The sequence below is a fragment of the Vombatus ursinus genome, unplaced genomic scaffold (genome assembly GCF_900497805.2).
Source record: "Vombatus ursinus unplaced genomic scaffold, bare-nosed wombat genome assembly UNPS02014818.1, whole genome shotgun sequence".
In the NCBI taxonomy this organism is placed as follows: domain Eukaryota; kingdom Metazoa; phylum Chordata; class Mammalia; order Diprotodontia; family Vombatidae; genus Vombatus; species Vombatus ursinus.
This window is the reverse complement of record NW_020954596.1, coordinates 74323807-74338687: the sequence shown is the minus strand read 5'-3', so window position 1 is coordinate 74338687 and position 14881 is coordinate 74323807. Positions and strand designations below refer to the sequence as shown.

General features: G+C 36.7%; 1 protein-coding gene across 6 annotated transcripts in view; it reads right to left on the bottom strand.

The window, feature by feature from the left end:
• The window catches only part of YTHDC1 (YTH domain containing 1), a 32916-nt gene extending 18415 nt beyond the window's left edge, over positions 1–14501 (bottom strand). For all 6 annotated transcript variants that reach the window (XM_027836242.1, XM_027836243.1, XM_027836244.1 and 3 more), the window contains exons 1-4: positions 14395–14501; positions 2902–3003; positions 2200–2504; positions 1690–2059 (exon numbers count right to left, since the gene is read on the bottom strand). In XM_027836242.1, coding sequence (XP_027692043.1) covers positions 1690–2059; positions 2200–2504; positions 2902–3003; positions 14395–14422 — 805 coding nt within the window. In that variant the 5' untranslated portion in view covers positions 14423–14501. The remainder of the gene's footprint in view (positions 1–1689; positions 2060–2199; positions 2505–2901; positions 3004–14394) is intronic.
• Between the last annotated feature and the right edge of the window lie 380 nt (positions 14502–14881).

Below are 14881 nucleotides of genomic sequence, written 5' to 3'. Positions count from 1 at the left end.
CACACACACACACACACACACACACACACACACACACACACACACACCCCCCAGGGGTGGGGAAACTACTATCACTTTCCAACTTTCATTTTCTTGGGACATCAAACCTGATTTAAGATTTTAAGACTGTCCCCAATAGTCTGTGGCTATAAAGTACTAATAGTTACTTCTACTGTGATGTGGAAGAAAAGAGAAACCAAATAAATAAGGTAACTGCAAGGCCCTTTTCCTCGGCCTATCAACAGCATCATTAGTAATAGCGTCACTCAAGAAAAGATATGATTCTTATTTAAATGTCTACTAGCAAAATTTTATTTTTAAAAAGCAATTTAAGAAATAGGACTTTCCCAGAGACAAAAGAATATTTACCTACTTTCAGCTATGAAAACGTGAATCTTTAATACATACATATTCATAAAAATAGAAAGCTATAAACTAGTAACTCATTCTTATCTCCTCCCTCAACTGTACACCCTCCCTCCTTCCTGACCAATAACAACTTTGCCAACACAGTGAATTACTGTGAAATTTCAAAAAAAAACTGATATATGACTGATATAGATTACGAGTCTAGGCATCCTAATGTATCTTTTCCTATACACAAATGGTTAATTTGCATATAATGAGAGGTCTTAGGCGGGGAAATTGTTTCATTTAGATAGCAAATAAACCCAGAGAAGGTTCAAATTAATCCCCTTATTTGAAAAGTAAGTTTTGCAGGAATGCATCCCCTTTAAATAGCTAATAAAAATATTCTATTAAAATTGTCTCATTATCAAAGTTTACTAAGTTATGGTTTACTTTCAAGGCTAGAAGTATTTTCTTGATAAAGGTTAAAAAAAAAGTTACTGATATATTCCACATAAAATTATTTCCAAAGTTGATCATTAAAATGCCTTTTTAATTGATCACAAATTATTTATGATGACTCTACTTTCAGATAGCAAATACAATATTCTCTAGGCCCTAGAGCATCCATTTGTTACAAGTATTTACGCCTATATAGGAAGTAGGAAGTGGGAGAACTAAACTAAGCAATAGCATATACTACGTGTTTTGCGATCAAAAAGCCACTATCCTTCAACTCACCTTAACCCATTTCAATTCAAAATCTAGCCATTTTCTCTTAAAGAACGCAGGAGCTAGAACATGAAGATGCAACAATATATACCAAATCTCTTTGCTATATTTAAAGCACTTTGACAATTCACTACAAAAAGGGAAGGCATCCTCCATTATTTAGTTAACATGGATTAGCAGTGTAATTTCTAGCAATGCACTCAAAACTTTATTACTGTTGTGAAATTATTTGAAGATAACATAATGTAATCTTACATCTACTTACATACACACTCAAATCTTAATTGACTGTATCCTGGAAACTGCATGAAAGTAAGTCAATAGTCAATTTGGGACGCTGTCTGGTACACTGAAAAGAGTGATGGATTTGGAGTAAGAGGACCTGTTACTAACTGTGTGACTTTGGTCAGGTCACACCAACTATCTGGGCCCTCAGTTCTTCATCTGTAAAATGAGGGGATTGGACTAGATCCCTTCAAGCTCTAAATTTAAATACTATGATTGTCCTCTTGAAGTCTATTCAGTCAGTCTGGATGCATTCAAGAAAAAAAAAAGCTAATCAAATCAATGCAAAAGAAAAAAGTATTCATTTGCAGCTGTAGCATATACCTGATCCATCTGTGCCAGAACCAGATCTGACTGACCCATCTGTGAAAGATACAGACTCAGAATCAGAGTCACTGGCTTCACTTCGAGTATCATAGTCGTTTCCCTCTTTTTGGTCTCTTTCATCTTGCTCATACTCCTCTTCATCCTCCTCCTCTCCATCTTCTTCTACCTCTTCTTCATCTTCCCCATCATCATCATCCTCTTCCTCTTCTTCCATTCCTTCTTCCTCATTCTCACTGTTGTTTCCTTGCTCTTCAGAAGAACCACTGCTACCAGTCTCATGGTCAGAGCCATATTCTTCAGAGTTTACTTCTTCTTTAGAAGAAAGGCTTGATCTGCTGTGCCGTCTATCCACATCATGCCTAATTCTCTGATGTTTAAAGAAAAAGGGAATCAGCAGTCATACAATATATACCATCAGGATGCACAAATAGTTCTAATAGAAAATGCTTCATTCACAAAAGCATCAGAGAATTGCTTTCTTTTTATACTTGCAAAAATGTTTACTACCTGTGAACCATCTGGTGTAGAAGACTTGGCCCTTCTTTCAGGATCCCTTTTCCTGACACAAGTCTTTTCAGGTTGACTTTTATATGGCTCTCTGGAACTGCCACTTGATAAACGGGTCTTTCGTTCAGACCTCTGGTATTCTTCATTTTTATACTCTGTTACTGGCTTTCCTTTTGTACTAATTATTCTTTTGTTATTGCTAATAGATGAGCTAGATGGCTTTGGCATCAACTGTCTTGAATGTACAGAAGGTTTTTGTCTCTTGCTTTCAGTAGTTTCTATTCGGTCACTTTTTCTTTTTGAACCTTAAAAAGAGAATTTTAAAAGCTATAAACACTTTAAATGTAATGCATACATTTCACAGGGAAAAATAAAAAGAGTAAGGCTTCTCAACAATAATTATTTGTAAATATAAGCCCTGGGTTCTTAAATTTGTCCACTAAAATATATTAGTTCAAAATACCCTGAAAATCAGTCTCTAAAATGATTTCTAAGAATGTTTTTGAGAAATTTCACACACTTATCTAGAGAAAATTATTCTTGTCTAGTAGTTTGCTCTTCCATGCCCTCAAATGTGCTTCTAACAAATGCCAGGTGTAAGTCAAAACTCTTTTCTTAGGCAATCAAAACATTTACTTTCACTATAAAACAACAGCTTTCACTATAGCTATTTTCCTAGAAAACAATGAAAAATTCCCATACCCTTTTTCTCATTTTTATCTTGTTCACTTTCAGGGTTATATAATTCGTCATCCTGATCAGGTACTTCAGTCAAAATATCATCCAGAACATTAAGTTCTCCATCTAAAAAAAAGGAAAGAAAGAGTAAATATCAACAAGTATGCACTAAGCGCTTACTGTGTGTTCAACACTAGGGTAGCTGATGTGAGGGAATAGAAGTGTAAGACAAGGTCCCTGCCCTCAAGATGCATACAATTTAGTTGGGGAGTCACAATTAACACTAAAAACAATCAAGGCAGGACAGAATTAGTTAAAGACTTTTGTGTTGTAGGAATTCAAAGAAAAGAATGATAAATTAATGCTGGAGTAATTATATTTTAAGACTCTATGCGAAAAGACAAATCTGAATTGGATAGAATTTGGATAGGGAGAACTTAAATGGGGATTTACTAATAAGTCATTCCAGGACAGGGAAGCAGGAATGATCAAAAAGCACAGTGGCAAGAATTAGCACTTATGTGTGCTGCCAAAGTAAAGATATTGACTTAATTAACATGAAAGATGATTATTAGGAAGATCAGGTAATGTAAAGTTGGGTAGGCAGTAAAAAACAAAACATAAAACTCTGCATTTGGAAACAGAAGACTTTAGTACAAATGATGTGGAACCTCAGGCAAGTCCTTTCACCTCAGCTTCCTTATCTACAAAATAAGGGGATTGGATTATATAATTTCTAAATCTTTTTCAGCTTGAAATATGTGATCCATGAAAGCCAAAAAGGAATTGCTACTTGATGTAGTTAGAAAAAGGAAGTATTAAGAATTAAAAGGAAGTCTAAATAAGTCTAACTGTAAACAAAATAGACTGGAAAAGAACAGAATCAGAATTATCAGTTCAGGTGATTAGTACAGCTAACTGAGTATAAGGTGATGAGGGCCAGAAGAGGAAGAAACAGACTGGCTATGTATATTGTCAAACAATAAGCAACAGGATATGTTGGGAAATCAGATTAGAAGATGAAGGACTTAAAGATGAGTCCAAGGCTTCAAATCTGGATGACTGGGAAATTGTTGGTAATCAGCCCAAAGTGAGCCAGTGAATACAGTTGAGCTCTCAAAGGGGGGGTGGGGGTGGGGACACAAAAGAGACAAAAATCAAAGTCATTTAAAAGACTTAAAAAAGAAACTAGGTAGAAGATAATAAGGAAAATGTAATGCCATGGAAGCCAAAGGATGAAATAAGTATTTCAAGAAGCACATCATCAATCACATATCACATTACAGAGTTGAAAAAAGGCTCCTGGATTGGGTAAAACTGTCAAAGAAGGTAATATGGTTGGTAGGAATCCAAAATGCTAGAAAATGAGAAGAGATCAGGCATATAAGTAGTGGCAGTAAGGATAGAGAAACATCAAAAATAAAACAGATAATTGTGACAACATAAAATAAAAGCTTTTACAAAAATAATATTAGTGAAGATAGGAAAGTATAGAATAGGAAACAGATTTGCATCAAATATCACTGACAGGAAACTGACACAAATATATAATATCATTCCCTAGTAGATAAGTGGTAAAAAGGATGTGAACAAAATTTTCCAAAGAATTATAAACTATAAATGGCTACACAAAGAATTCTCCAAATCCAAAGTAAGAGAAATAGAAATTAAAACGCTAAAATTTCACCTCACATCACACAAATTGGCAAAGATGACAATATAGAAACAGTAAGAGGGGCTGTGGGAAAACAGGACCACTGGTATACTGTTTGTGGAACTGTAATGTGGTATAACTATTCTGAGCTTCAATATAGAATTTTAAAAGAACTCTCGCAATTCTTTGACCCAGCAATTCCACTAATAAGCATATGTACTCCAAAGGACGTCAAAGACACAAATCAAAACATTCTAAAATATTCACTGCAGCATTCTTTGTGATAACAAAGGATTAGAAACAAAGTGCCTATCAATTGTGGAATGGCTAAAAAAAAAACCTGCGGCATATAAAGGCAATACATATTATTTTGCCTTAAGAAATAACAAAGGATTCAGAGAATTAGGGGAAGATAATTATGAACTGATAGTTTGAAACAGTCAGAACAAAGAAAACTATGTGTAAATTTGTTACAAATGTGTAAACAAAAGTTCATTAAAAGGAAATTTAAGTTGAATATTAAAAAATTTTTAAATCACCACTATCACAACGATAATAATAATGATGATGAACATCCCAATGAAAAAATAATGAAACATATCTCCCTTATGGTAGAAATGGAGGTGGAGTGAGCTGAAGGTGTGAAGGAGACCATTTTGCCACAAGGCAGGATCCAACAGAGAATAGGTATTGAGATGAAAATGACTTTTGTAAATACAAAAAGCATTAAAATAAAACACTGAATTTTTAAAAGCGTAAAAAGATAATGGATTGCTGATCTTTAAAAAAGCAGCTTCAATATAGTGTTAAGAATGGGAGGTAGAATGCAGAAGGCTATTGGAAAAAAAAGTGGCGTTTGAAAGGTAAAGAAAACAGAAGAGAAACTGGAAATTATATAGAGATAAATATGGGGGCAAAGGATTCCATTCTAGAGATCATGAATAGAGAGGGATTAAGGACACAGGTAGAGGAGGTGAAGCATTACAGAAGAGCAGTAACTCTCATCTTTCCCTCTTTTAAAAACAAGTGTAGTAATGGATGCATTTAAGAATTATGTTTATAGTTGTTTCATGACTCCTGTCAAAGTTTTAGATGATTAAGTTTTGCCCTAGTTTTAAAATGGAAAAAAGTGGGAAGGTGCTGGAATTTCTATTACCTGAAGGATCATTTTCTCTTACCTTAGTCCCTATTTACTGGCTCCTCCTCAACAGCCAGGTTGAATCAACATGCTTAGGTCTGTCTCTCCTTTCCTTAAAGGATGAAAGTCTTTTGACTCCGACATCCTGTCAAAGTCATCATCCTATAACACTTCTCTTTTTCACCAATAAATTATATACTCAAATGCTGCCAATACTTCCTCACCATCTACTTATTTGTCTACCATTGCAATCTAGCTTCTAACCCCAAACATTCTAGTAAAACAGCTTATTAAAAAACCAACGAGTAAGGCAATGGACTTTTCTCAGTTCTCATCTTTCTTGGCCTCTACAATTTTTGACAACAATATAAATAAGTTGCTTCAAAGTGTGGTACCATACATTCAAATACACAAATCTCATCAATGTTTTTTTTTTTTAAATCTGTGCCCATATACTCGGGGGGTTCACAGACTTTGAAATGGGAAGGACACCTTACAGGCCAAACACACGTGTGTGTGTGTGTGTGTGTGTGTGTGTGTGTGTGTGTAAATGAACTACCTTACATAAAATTTTCAGCAAATTTAATACACTTTATACAGATAAGCAATGGGCTAGGAATTTGGAACCTTGGTTTTACATCTCTGCCACTAATCTTAGTTTCAAATGAAAACAAATACACAACGAATAAATAGCATTTATTAAGTACTTACTTGCTACGTACCACATAAGTGACACAAAGCTAGTTCAAGAACTACAACCCAAATCTTTTGACTTCCTAGTTTAGTGTTCTTTCCAATACACCATGTTGACCAACACAGGAATAGGGCCATGGACAAGTTCTAAAGCTGTGATTTTACTAGTATAAAGAACTCAACATCAAAAAAATTCCTATCAATCCAGGCCCTAGAACCTTCCAGTCTTAAAGAGTTACCTAGACTCTAGGCAACTACAGCACTAAGAGATTAAATGACTTGCCACTGGTTAACCCAGCCAGTATCAATCAGTAAATGACTGAAAATGAACACAAGTATTCCTGGTTTGGAGGCCAGTTCTCTATCCACTATGACACCATCCCTCAACATAAATGCACACACACATATATAAGTAAATTATCAGATATACAACACTACTCCCAAGACAGGATTCACATCTACCTCAGTCAGAAGAATATATAAAAACAAAGCCCAGAAACAGCAAGAAATCCCAAACTAAGAGTCAATCTAATACAACTGGTTCTCCTGGGGCTCTGTCCATTCTAGGCTCTACGAATTTCTGGGTCCTAAAACTCAAGGTTCTCTCAATTTCAGACACAACATGACCTACAGCCAAAAACTGTTACCTGTTTGTTCCAAAGTAGTAGTTAAGTGTCGTGACCTGTCTAGCATAACTAAGATCTCTGAATTCTGTAGACCATTTAGTTCCTCATGGATTGTGAAAGAAATACCTTACCTGATTTAAGGCTTTGAGGGGTTTTGATGTTGTTTTTAAAAGAGGAAACTGAATTCGAATAGAGCTCAATAATTTTCTGCTTTACACTGGGCAGCAAAGCATATTAGACAGTAGATAATTATAGCCATTTTTGAATGACGAATGTTAAACAATAGCTGTTTTGTTACTCATGCATTTCTCTCAAACTAGTTACATATGTCTACTAGGAACAGCAGTTTTACTCTTCTAGCTCAAATTCTGTTATGAACATAATTACTTTTTCATAATGAATACAAAGCATATACACTTGAACTCTACTACAACAAAGAAAAACTGTAGCAGGTGGATGCATGGAGGACCAGAGAATATAAGAGGGATCAGCTACTCACTCATGAACTTTTGATAGTATGATAATTTTATCTATAAGGTGGATCCATAGCATAGATCCAGAGGACATTATAGTGAGGTTTCTATATAGTAAAAATTTCAGAGTCAATTTCATAACACAAAGAAAATACAGCATAAGGAATAAGCAAGCCAATGCCAGTAAGTCTTCATCCCTATACCACCATTTTAGTCATTTTGTTGAGTAACATGGTAAGAATATGTTGCTCCCAACAATGACTATTACAAAATGGACTAGATTTTTACAATCAGATGCTTAATAAATATCTGACTTGAGTAACCTTTTATTTAATTTTTTTTTCTACATCTTTTGGCAAGATGATGAAAAACCTTTAAATACTTCAAATATTTCCAATCCACAGAATTTTTCTTTGTTCCACTCAGTTTTGAAGTTCTCACTAAGAACTAAAATAACTACTTAAAAAACCATAGATCATGCTTAAAAAATTAGACATGCCACCTAATCTAGTTGTTCTCATGTTACAGATCAAGAAATTAGGGGAAGTTAAGTGATTTGCCCAAGCTAACACAGGTAGTAAGTGTCAGAGCTGGCATTTGAACCCACTTCTTTTGACTCCAAATTCAACACTTTTCACGGTAAAATCCTGACTTGTGACAAGAGTGGAAAAAGTATTTTCACAAAGATGCCTTATCTCTTTTATGTTCAATAATCTTTGAGGTAGCAAAAATTAAACAAAATGAGTGCCTGTTGATTGGGAAATGGATGAACAAAATGTAACTTATAAATGTAATGGGATATTTTTGTGCCCTCCCCCCAACAGAAACAAAGAGAAATTTAGGGAATTGGAAGATATGTCTAAATAATGCAGAATGAAGAAAGCAGAACCAAAGGAACAATAAGCACAAAAATGTGAACATTAATTACTTCTTGGCAGTAGATTAGAACAATGGATGCGAAACAAGGTAGCCAAAGTCCCAATGTCAATTGGCTTTGCTAAAATAACAGATTTTGATCTGGAAGGGAATTTAGGGGTTATTCTAGTCTTATTTTCTCATTTTACAGATGAGAAAATTGAGACCCCCAAGAAGTCAAATGGTTTGCACAAGGTCACATGGGTGGTTAACTAGCAGAGGAAGAATTTCAACCCAAATCCTGATTGCAAATCCACAGCAGTCTTCCCACTGCTCTACAAAATATCTGTCTTTGTTACAAGGAAGGGTTCAAATGGGGGTGGGGTTAAAGACTAATATAAAAAGAAAAGGCAACAACAAAACTTTCCTTTTTAAAAGATACATATTTTCTTCAGCAGCCTGTTATAATAAAAAAAAAAGTCAGAGTGGAGACAAGAGTTTGTGCTGTGTCACTTAAGTCTTGCCTGACTCTTTGTCAACCCATTTGGAGTTTTCTTGGCAATTTCTTCCCCAGCTCATTTTACACGTGAGAAAAACGAAGTCAAACAGGGTTAAGTGACTCGCCCGGGGAGACTCATGTTCTAATCCCAACGAGATGCTTCTTGTCTTTGCCAGATCCTCAAAAGTCACTTCTATGAACTTTAGTTTCCTCAACTGAGGAATAAATAAGGGATACTTTCAATGTTTACAATACAGAGTTGTTCAAGAAACACTATGTAAACTTTAAAGTGCTATAAAAATCTGAGTTTTGTTAGCCAACTACAATTGAGGCTCACCTGAATTTGAGCTCTATGGCTATGAATTACAAATGAATAGCCTTTAGGAAAAATCAGTTCTGCTTTAAATTATAAAAGAAAAGCTTTTATCCTATTCACAAAGAAAATACTTGTTCCCCCTTTAAGAAAAATGTGTTTTAGCATTATCTCTATTACTACTCTGAAGCAAAAAACAAACATGTTTCTCCCCTAAAGTTTTACTACTGATGCCTTATCATAGTTGGATAGGAGTCTAGGTTCTTGAAGGAAGCTCTGGCAGATCCTATCAAGTTAGAAAGGCCTTAAGTTTCATGAACCCTGGATTGGATTTTGTCTCTTTTCCAAAGTTAGGAGACCATAGGTTCACAGACAAGAGGAAGAGACTTTAGAAGTCATCTAATCCAACTCCTTTACAAATGAGGAACTTGAACCTTAGGTGAAGTAATTTGCTCAAAGTCACAGAAGTAATAAGTGGCAGACCTGTTTTGAACCTCAGATCCAGACTCTGAATCCAGCATTTTTTCCAATATATATAGTTGTTAAGCCTACCTAAGTTTGGAGAGATTCCTTTTGTAGGGGGTGAGGTGGTAATGGACTTATAACTCTCAAAGACCATAACAAGTAATTTTTTAGGGCGTAGTTGGGGGAAAGGGGAGTATGTGAAGCACATCAATGGAAGGAATATTCATACCAGTGAAATCACAGGTGCTTAAAATATTTAAGGGAAGTATAACTGATGCAGTAAGAGGAAATTAAGCAGCCCTGACTGTATTTTTTTTAAATAGATTTTGCCATGGTTTAGTTTCGGTTTGCTACTAAAAAAAAAAAAAGAGAGATAAAATTGAGATTCAACTATTACCACAAAGCTGATAAACATAGTTCTATCTAAAAAGAGCTCCAGTACCTTCTAAGAGTTTGACTACATGGAATTAAACAAAAAAATCAGCTGCATTATAGAATTTACTCTATTTAACACAATTTTATAGTTTCTATGAGGTTCTTTTTTTTAAAGTTTGTGATGGATCTTTAAGATGATCAAAGGGTTTACTGAATTCAATTACTTCAAAGCAAAACAGCTATCAAACATGGCACATTGAAAATACCATTGGACACAGTCAGGAATTTGAAGTTTTAACTCTATCTCTGACATTAACCAACTCCAAACAAGTTACTTAATTACATTTTGCCTCAGTTTCCTGATATGTAAAGGTGTCTCCTAGCTTTAAAGGGCCAAGAATCTAGTAAAAGCTATACTTGTCATTGGCTCTTCTGAGAGCCTATAAACATTAGCCAACTAAGAAAAAAAAATTTATGTAGGGGAAATACAGGTAGACAAATTCATCTGAGAAACTATAAGTCTCTGGGACAAAAAAATCTTGTCAGTTTTCAAAGACTGATCAATTAGACTACTGAGAGTGACATCAATACCATGTCCAATAATCAATTATGACTAGTCCCTGAATTGCTCCTTGCTATTTTCTTCTACCCTTCACACACACACACTCTCTCATATATATATCTCTCTAAAATTAACAGCTGAAAGTGCTTCATACATATTATCTAGTTTAATATTCACAATAACCATGTGAGGTAGATAACACAAGCACGACCATCCCCATTTTCAGGAGACGAAAACTGGAAGCTAGGAGAGGTTTTGCCTTGCCCCATGATGACAAAACTAAATGTCAGAGGCCTGAGTACTAAATCCATATTTCCTGTTTCTAAATTCAGGACTATAACCCAGAAATTTGCTTCTTCTCTTCATATTTAAAACTTCTGACTGTACAAAATTCAACTCATATTTCAATTATAATCATTTCCTCTCCATACATTTATTGAGCTAAATTGACAGTACTTAAAGGCAGTGTCTGCTTTATATTCTTTTTATATTCAGAACCTGAAATTTTAGCTATGAGTATTTCCAGCCCCTAATATGGCTTAGCAACTAATTTGTAATTTATAGTCTGAGGATTACTAGTGCATTGAAAACTTAAATGACTTGCCCATTTGGTTAATTTACGTGACAGGGGAGTCTTGAATCCAAGTCTGCTATCCACTGTGCCATGCTGCCTCTTTTATTTATAGGTACAATATCATTTCCATGTTCAAACTCCTTTTCTGGCTTTTGTAATTCTACATCAAATGGAAGCAATGAAATTTAAGAAAGTTTTAAATAATGTAATGACTTGAGATTCACAATCTCAGAAAACAATGATGAAAGAAAAATCCAAAGGTCACCTAAATTACACGCCATTACCAAAAATCATCTAGTTTTTTTTTCTTTTAAACTTTAGGCATACCTTCCCAAAATGAACTAGTTTTTATCAAATGGTGCTCTACATTCCCAGTTTATGTGGAGAGTGAGGAATAGTGGCCGTGATGCACTCTACACAGCAAACCTAGTTTTTACATGTCAATTTTTCAGCATGAAAAAGGTTTCATTATTTCTTTTGCTCCAAAATTCTTTCTTGCTGAGTAATTACAGGTTTGGATAATTTATTTCAAGCACCAAAGTAGCCAAAATTAGTTTGAGAAAGGTTGCTATAAAGGTTTAACTTTTTTGTGTATGAAATGGATCATTATCCCTCTGGTAGTCTAGAAGAACCAATAGAATCTTCAGGATAACATGCAAAAAATAAAACAAACAAGATTAGAAAGAAAACCAATTATGTTGAAATAGTTATCAGAATGTTGAAAAAATAACCAAATTCATGGACTCCAAGTATTAAGAATAGTTACTGACTATATCAGGCATTGTGGTGGAGATAATAAGATTTGCTTTCAAGAAATATAGTCTAGTCGGGAATGAGGCTAATAAACAAGAAAAACTGAAAGTAGATGCCATTACATTAGGAAGTCCTATTGGAATTAAAGGAAAGAGTACCTCAAGGGGGGGTAGGGGGGCCTGCAGGAGTAGTCAAATAAAGCTGAATAAAAGATGAACTAGAAGTTGGGCCTGAAGGATGTCTAAGATTTAGATAAATGAGGGTGGAAGAAAAAGATTATTTTAGGCTGGAGACCATGAGGCAATGAAATGATAATTATAACCTTACAAGAGACAAAAGGAGACTCTAGGGGGTCCTTGTTAGGTAACAATGAGATAAGATTGGATAGGTTGGGGGAGAGGAAAATAATAGAAGTCTTGAACATTTAATTTTTTTTTTAAATGCTGGAGAATGACAATATTAAAGTTTTTTTTCATGGAGATTACTCTGGTAGCAATTGTTAGAGGTAAGAGACTGGAGCCAAGGAACCCAGGTAGTCCAACAGGTCTACAGGTAGTTATAAAAGTCCAAGAATTAAAGTGAAAAGGGCATTGTGGCGGTGGGATTTATAAATAAGGACATAGCCATGGTAAGAGATTTGATGAAGAAAAGAGAGGAAAGTCAAGATTTTTAGTCTAAGACACTTGAAAAATGATGGTACCTCTGTCAATAACGAATTAATACTCAAAGAGAAGTGAGGCAAGGCATCAAAACTTTAAAAAGGGTACCAGAGATAGATGTAGACTTAGGAGTCCTCAGTACAACTCAAACAGTTGAAACTATATGATTGGATGAGCTCTCTTGGGAAATGTATAAAGAGGGAAGCAAAGGGTAGAAAACAGAGCCTTAAGGGAAATCAACTGTCAGAGAAGAGAGAGCAGAGAAAGTTCCACAGATGTAGTAGGAGGGTAATTAGCAAAAGTGCAGTAGCAAGAAGCCAAGGGAGATCCCATTACCTGCAATAGAAAGGATAAGAGGAAGGGAAAGGGAATAAAGATGTATGTAGGGCCTATTATGTGCCAGACATTTTATAATTGTTATCTCATCTGATCCTCAACAACAACCCTGGGAGGTGGGTACTATTATTATTTTATAGTTGAAGAAACTTAGGCAAATGGAGGTTAAGTGATTTGCTCAGGGTCACACAAGCTATTAAGTGTCTGAGGCCATATTTGAATTCAGATCTTCCAGACTCTAAGCCAAGCACTGAGCCACCTACCTGCTTCTTGCTGAAAAGCAAACAGAGGCCTCGACTGATTTGCTCTTACAGGTAGCAAAGACTGGATATAAACCCAGCCAGGCCTTTTGACTACAAATCCAGAGTTCATTCTATTACACCACATTGTCTGTATTTTCAAAAAAAGAAGGTAGTCTCCTACCCCATCTCTCAAAAAGAATCAAAAATAATAAAGTCAAAGGTGCAAAGGAAGACAGCTAGATTTAGTCAGAGGATCTGGGTTCAAATGCCTGCCCTGTCACTCACTAGTTACCTGGCCTTTTGAAAGCAAGTCACTTAAATTTTCTGAGTTTCAATTTTCTTATCTATAAAATGAGGGTGTTGGTCTAGATGACTACAAATTTCCTTCCAACTGTAAGTTTATAATTCAATAGATGTCAAAAATAGCAAAACAAGAGTTGTGGTGAAAGAAAAGGAATTCTAAAAACCTAAACTTTGTACGTACCATATCCTTGCAAATCTAGGCAATTTTTTGGCTTTCTGACAATGAAATGGGGAGAAGGTAGCTTTTAAATCATGAAAAGCACTAGGCTGAAAAAAGCCACCACCGAATATAACTACAATACCTGAGTATTTGTGTATGACATATGTGGATGTATGTGTAGAGAAGATTTGCCCATAGTTACATCAAGCGAAATAACCATTAATGAAATAAAAAAGCAACAAATCCTGCCACATCCCCGCTTACTTAGAGTACTCTAGAGAGAGGTATGTATTCAAATAGATTTAACAATCCTTTTGAGGAATGTCCCTGGCACAACCAAGGTCTTTATAATCCGCTTTTTAACGAAGGAATGGGGAAATCTGGACGGATGAAGGGAAGGATGAAAATGAAAGGTCAGGTAAAGAATCTACGCAGCAGGCCTACAGTAAAATCAGACCTAAGGGCCTCCACTGGAACGCAGTAAAATCATCTAACCCGTCCTTTCTTTCTCCAATCCCACCCAAGGCAAAAATAGAGCAAAAACTGCCCATGGCGCATTAGGGCCTAGAAGGGAGATGGGTAAAAGAAGGTTTAAATGTAAGAGACATAGATTAAAAAAGGCCACGCCGAACGAGGGCTAGTAGGCCTGTTCTTCTCCCAGTAGACTCGGAGTCGGGGGGTGGGGGAAGATTTCCCCGAGAGAAAAAACCCCCACTCCAACCCCTTCTGGAACGTCGAGGGCGTTCAGGGTCGGGACGAACCCAATAGGGCCTCCGCTCCTTCCCGATGGGCCCCCCGACCACCCTCTAAGCGCCGTCCCCCTTCCTCCGCACTCACCTTTCTCCTCCCGGCTGTCGGCCGCCATTGCCCCTAGGATGCAGCTCCTCCTTCTCCTTCTTCTACAGCTGCCGCCGCCTCAGCACTGTCTGCGCGGCCGCCGCCGCCGCGCGCACCCGTCCGTCCGCCCTCCCGCTTGCCGCCCCGCGAGACCCGGGCCTCCGCCGCCACCTAAGCCCCCAAGCCCGCGGCCGACTTCTCTTTTCGCCCCTGCCTCTCTCCTCACCTCCTCCCGCTTTTTTTTTTTTCCTAAGGACGTCGGCCGCTACCTTCTCCTTGGGGCTCCGGGCCGGGAGGGGGAAAGGGGAGGGGAGAGGAGAGGGAGGGGAAACAGATGGCGGCTGCGGGCGGCGCTAAAATGGAGCCTGGCTTCCTGCGTGAGACAATCCCGCTCCCACAATGCCTAGCGCTGTTTACGCTTCGTTCTCTCGGCCAACGTCACAGTGCGGGGAGGGAACGGAGGAAAGTAGGAGGGGGTGACGTTGCT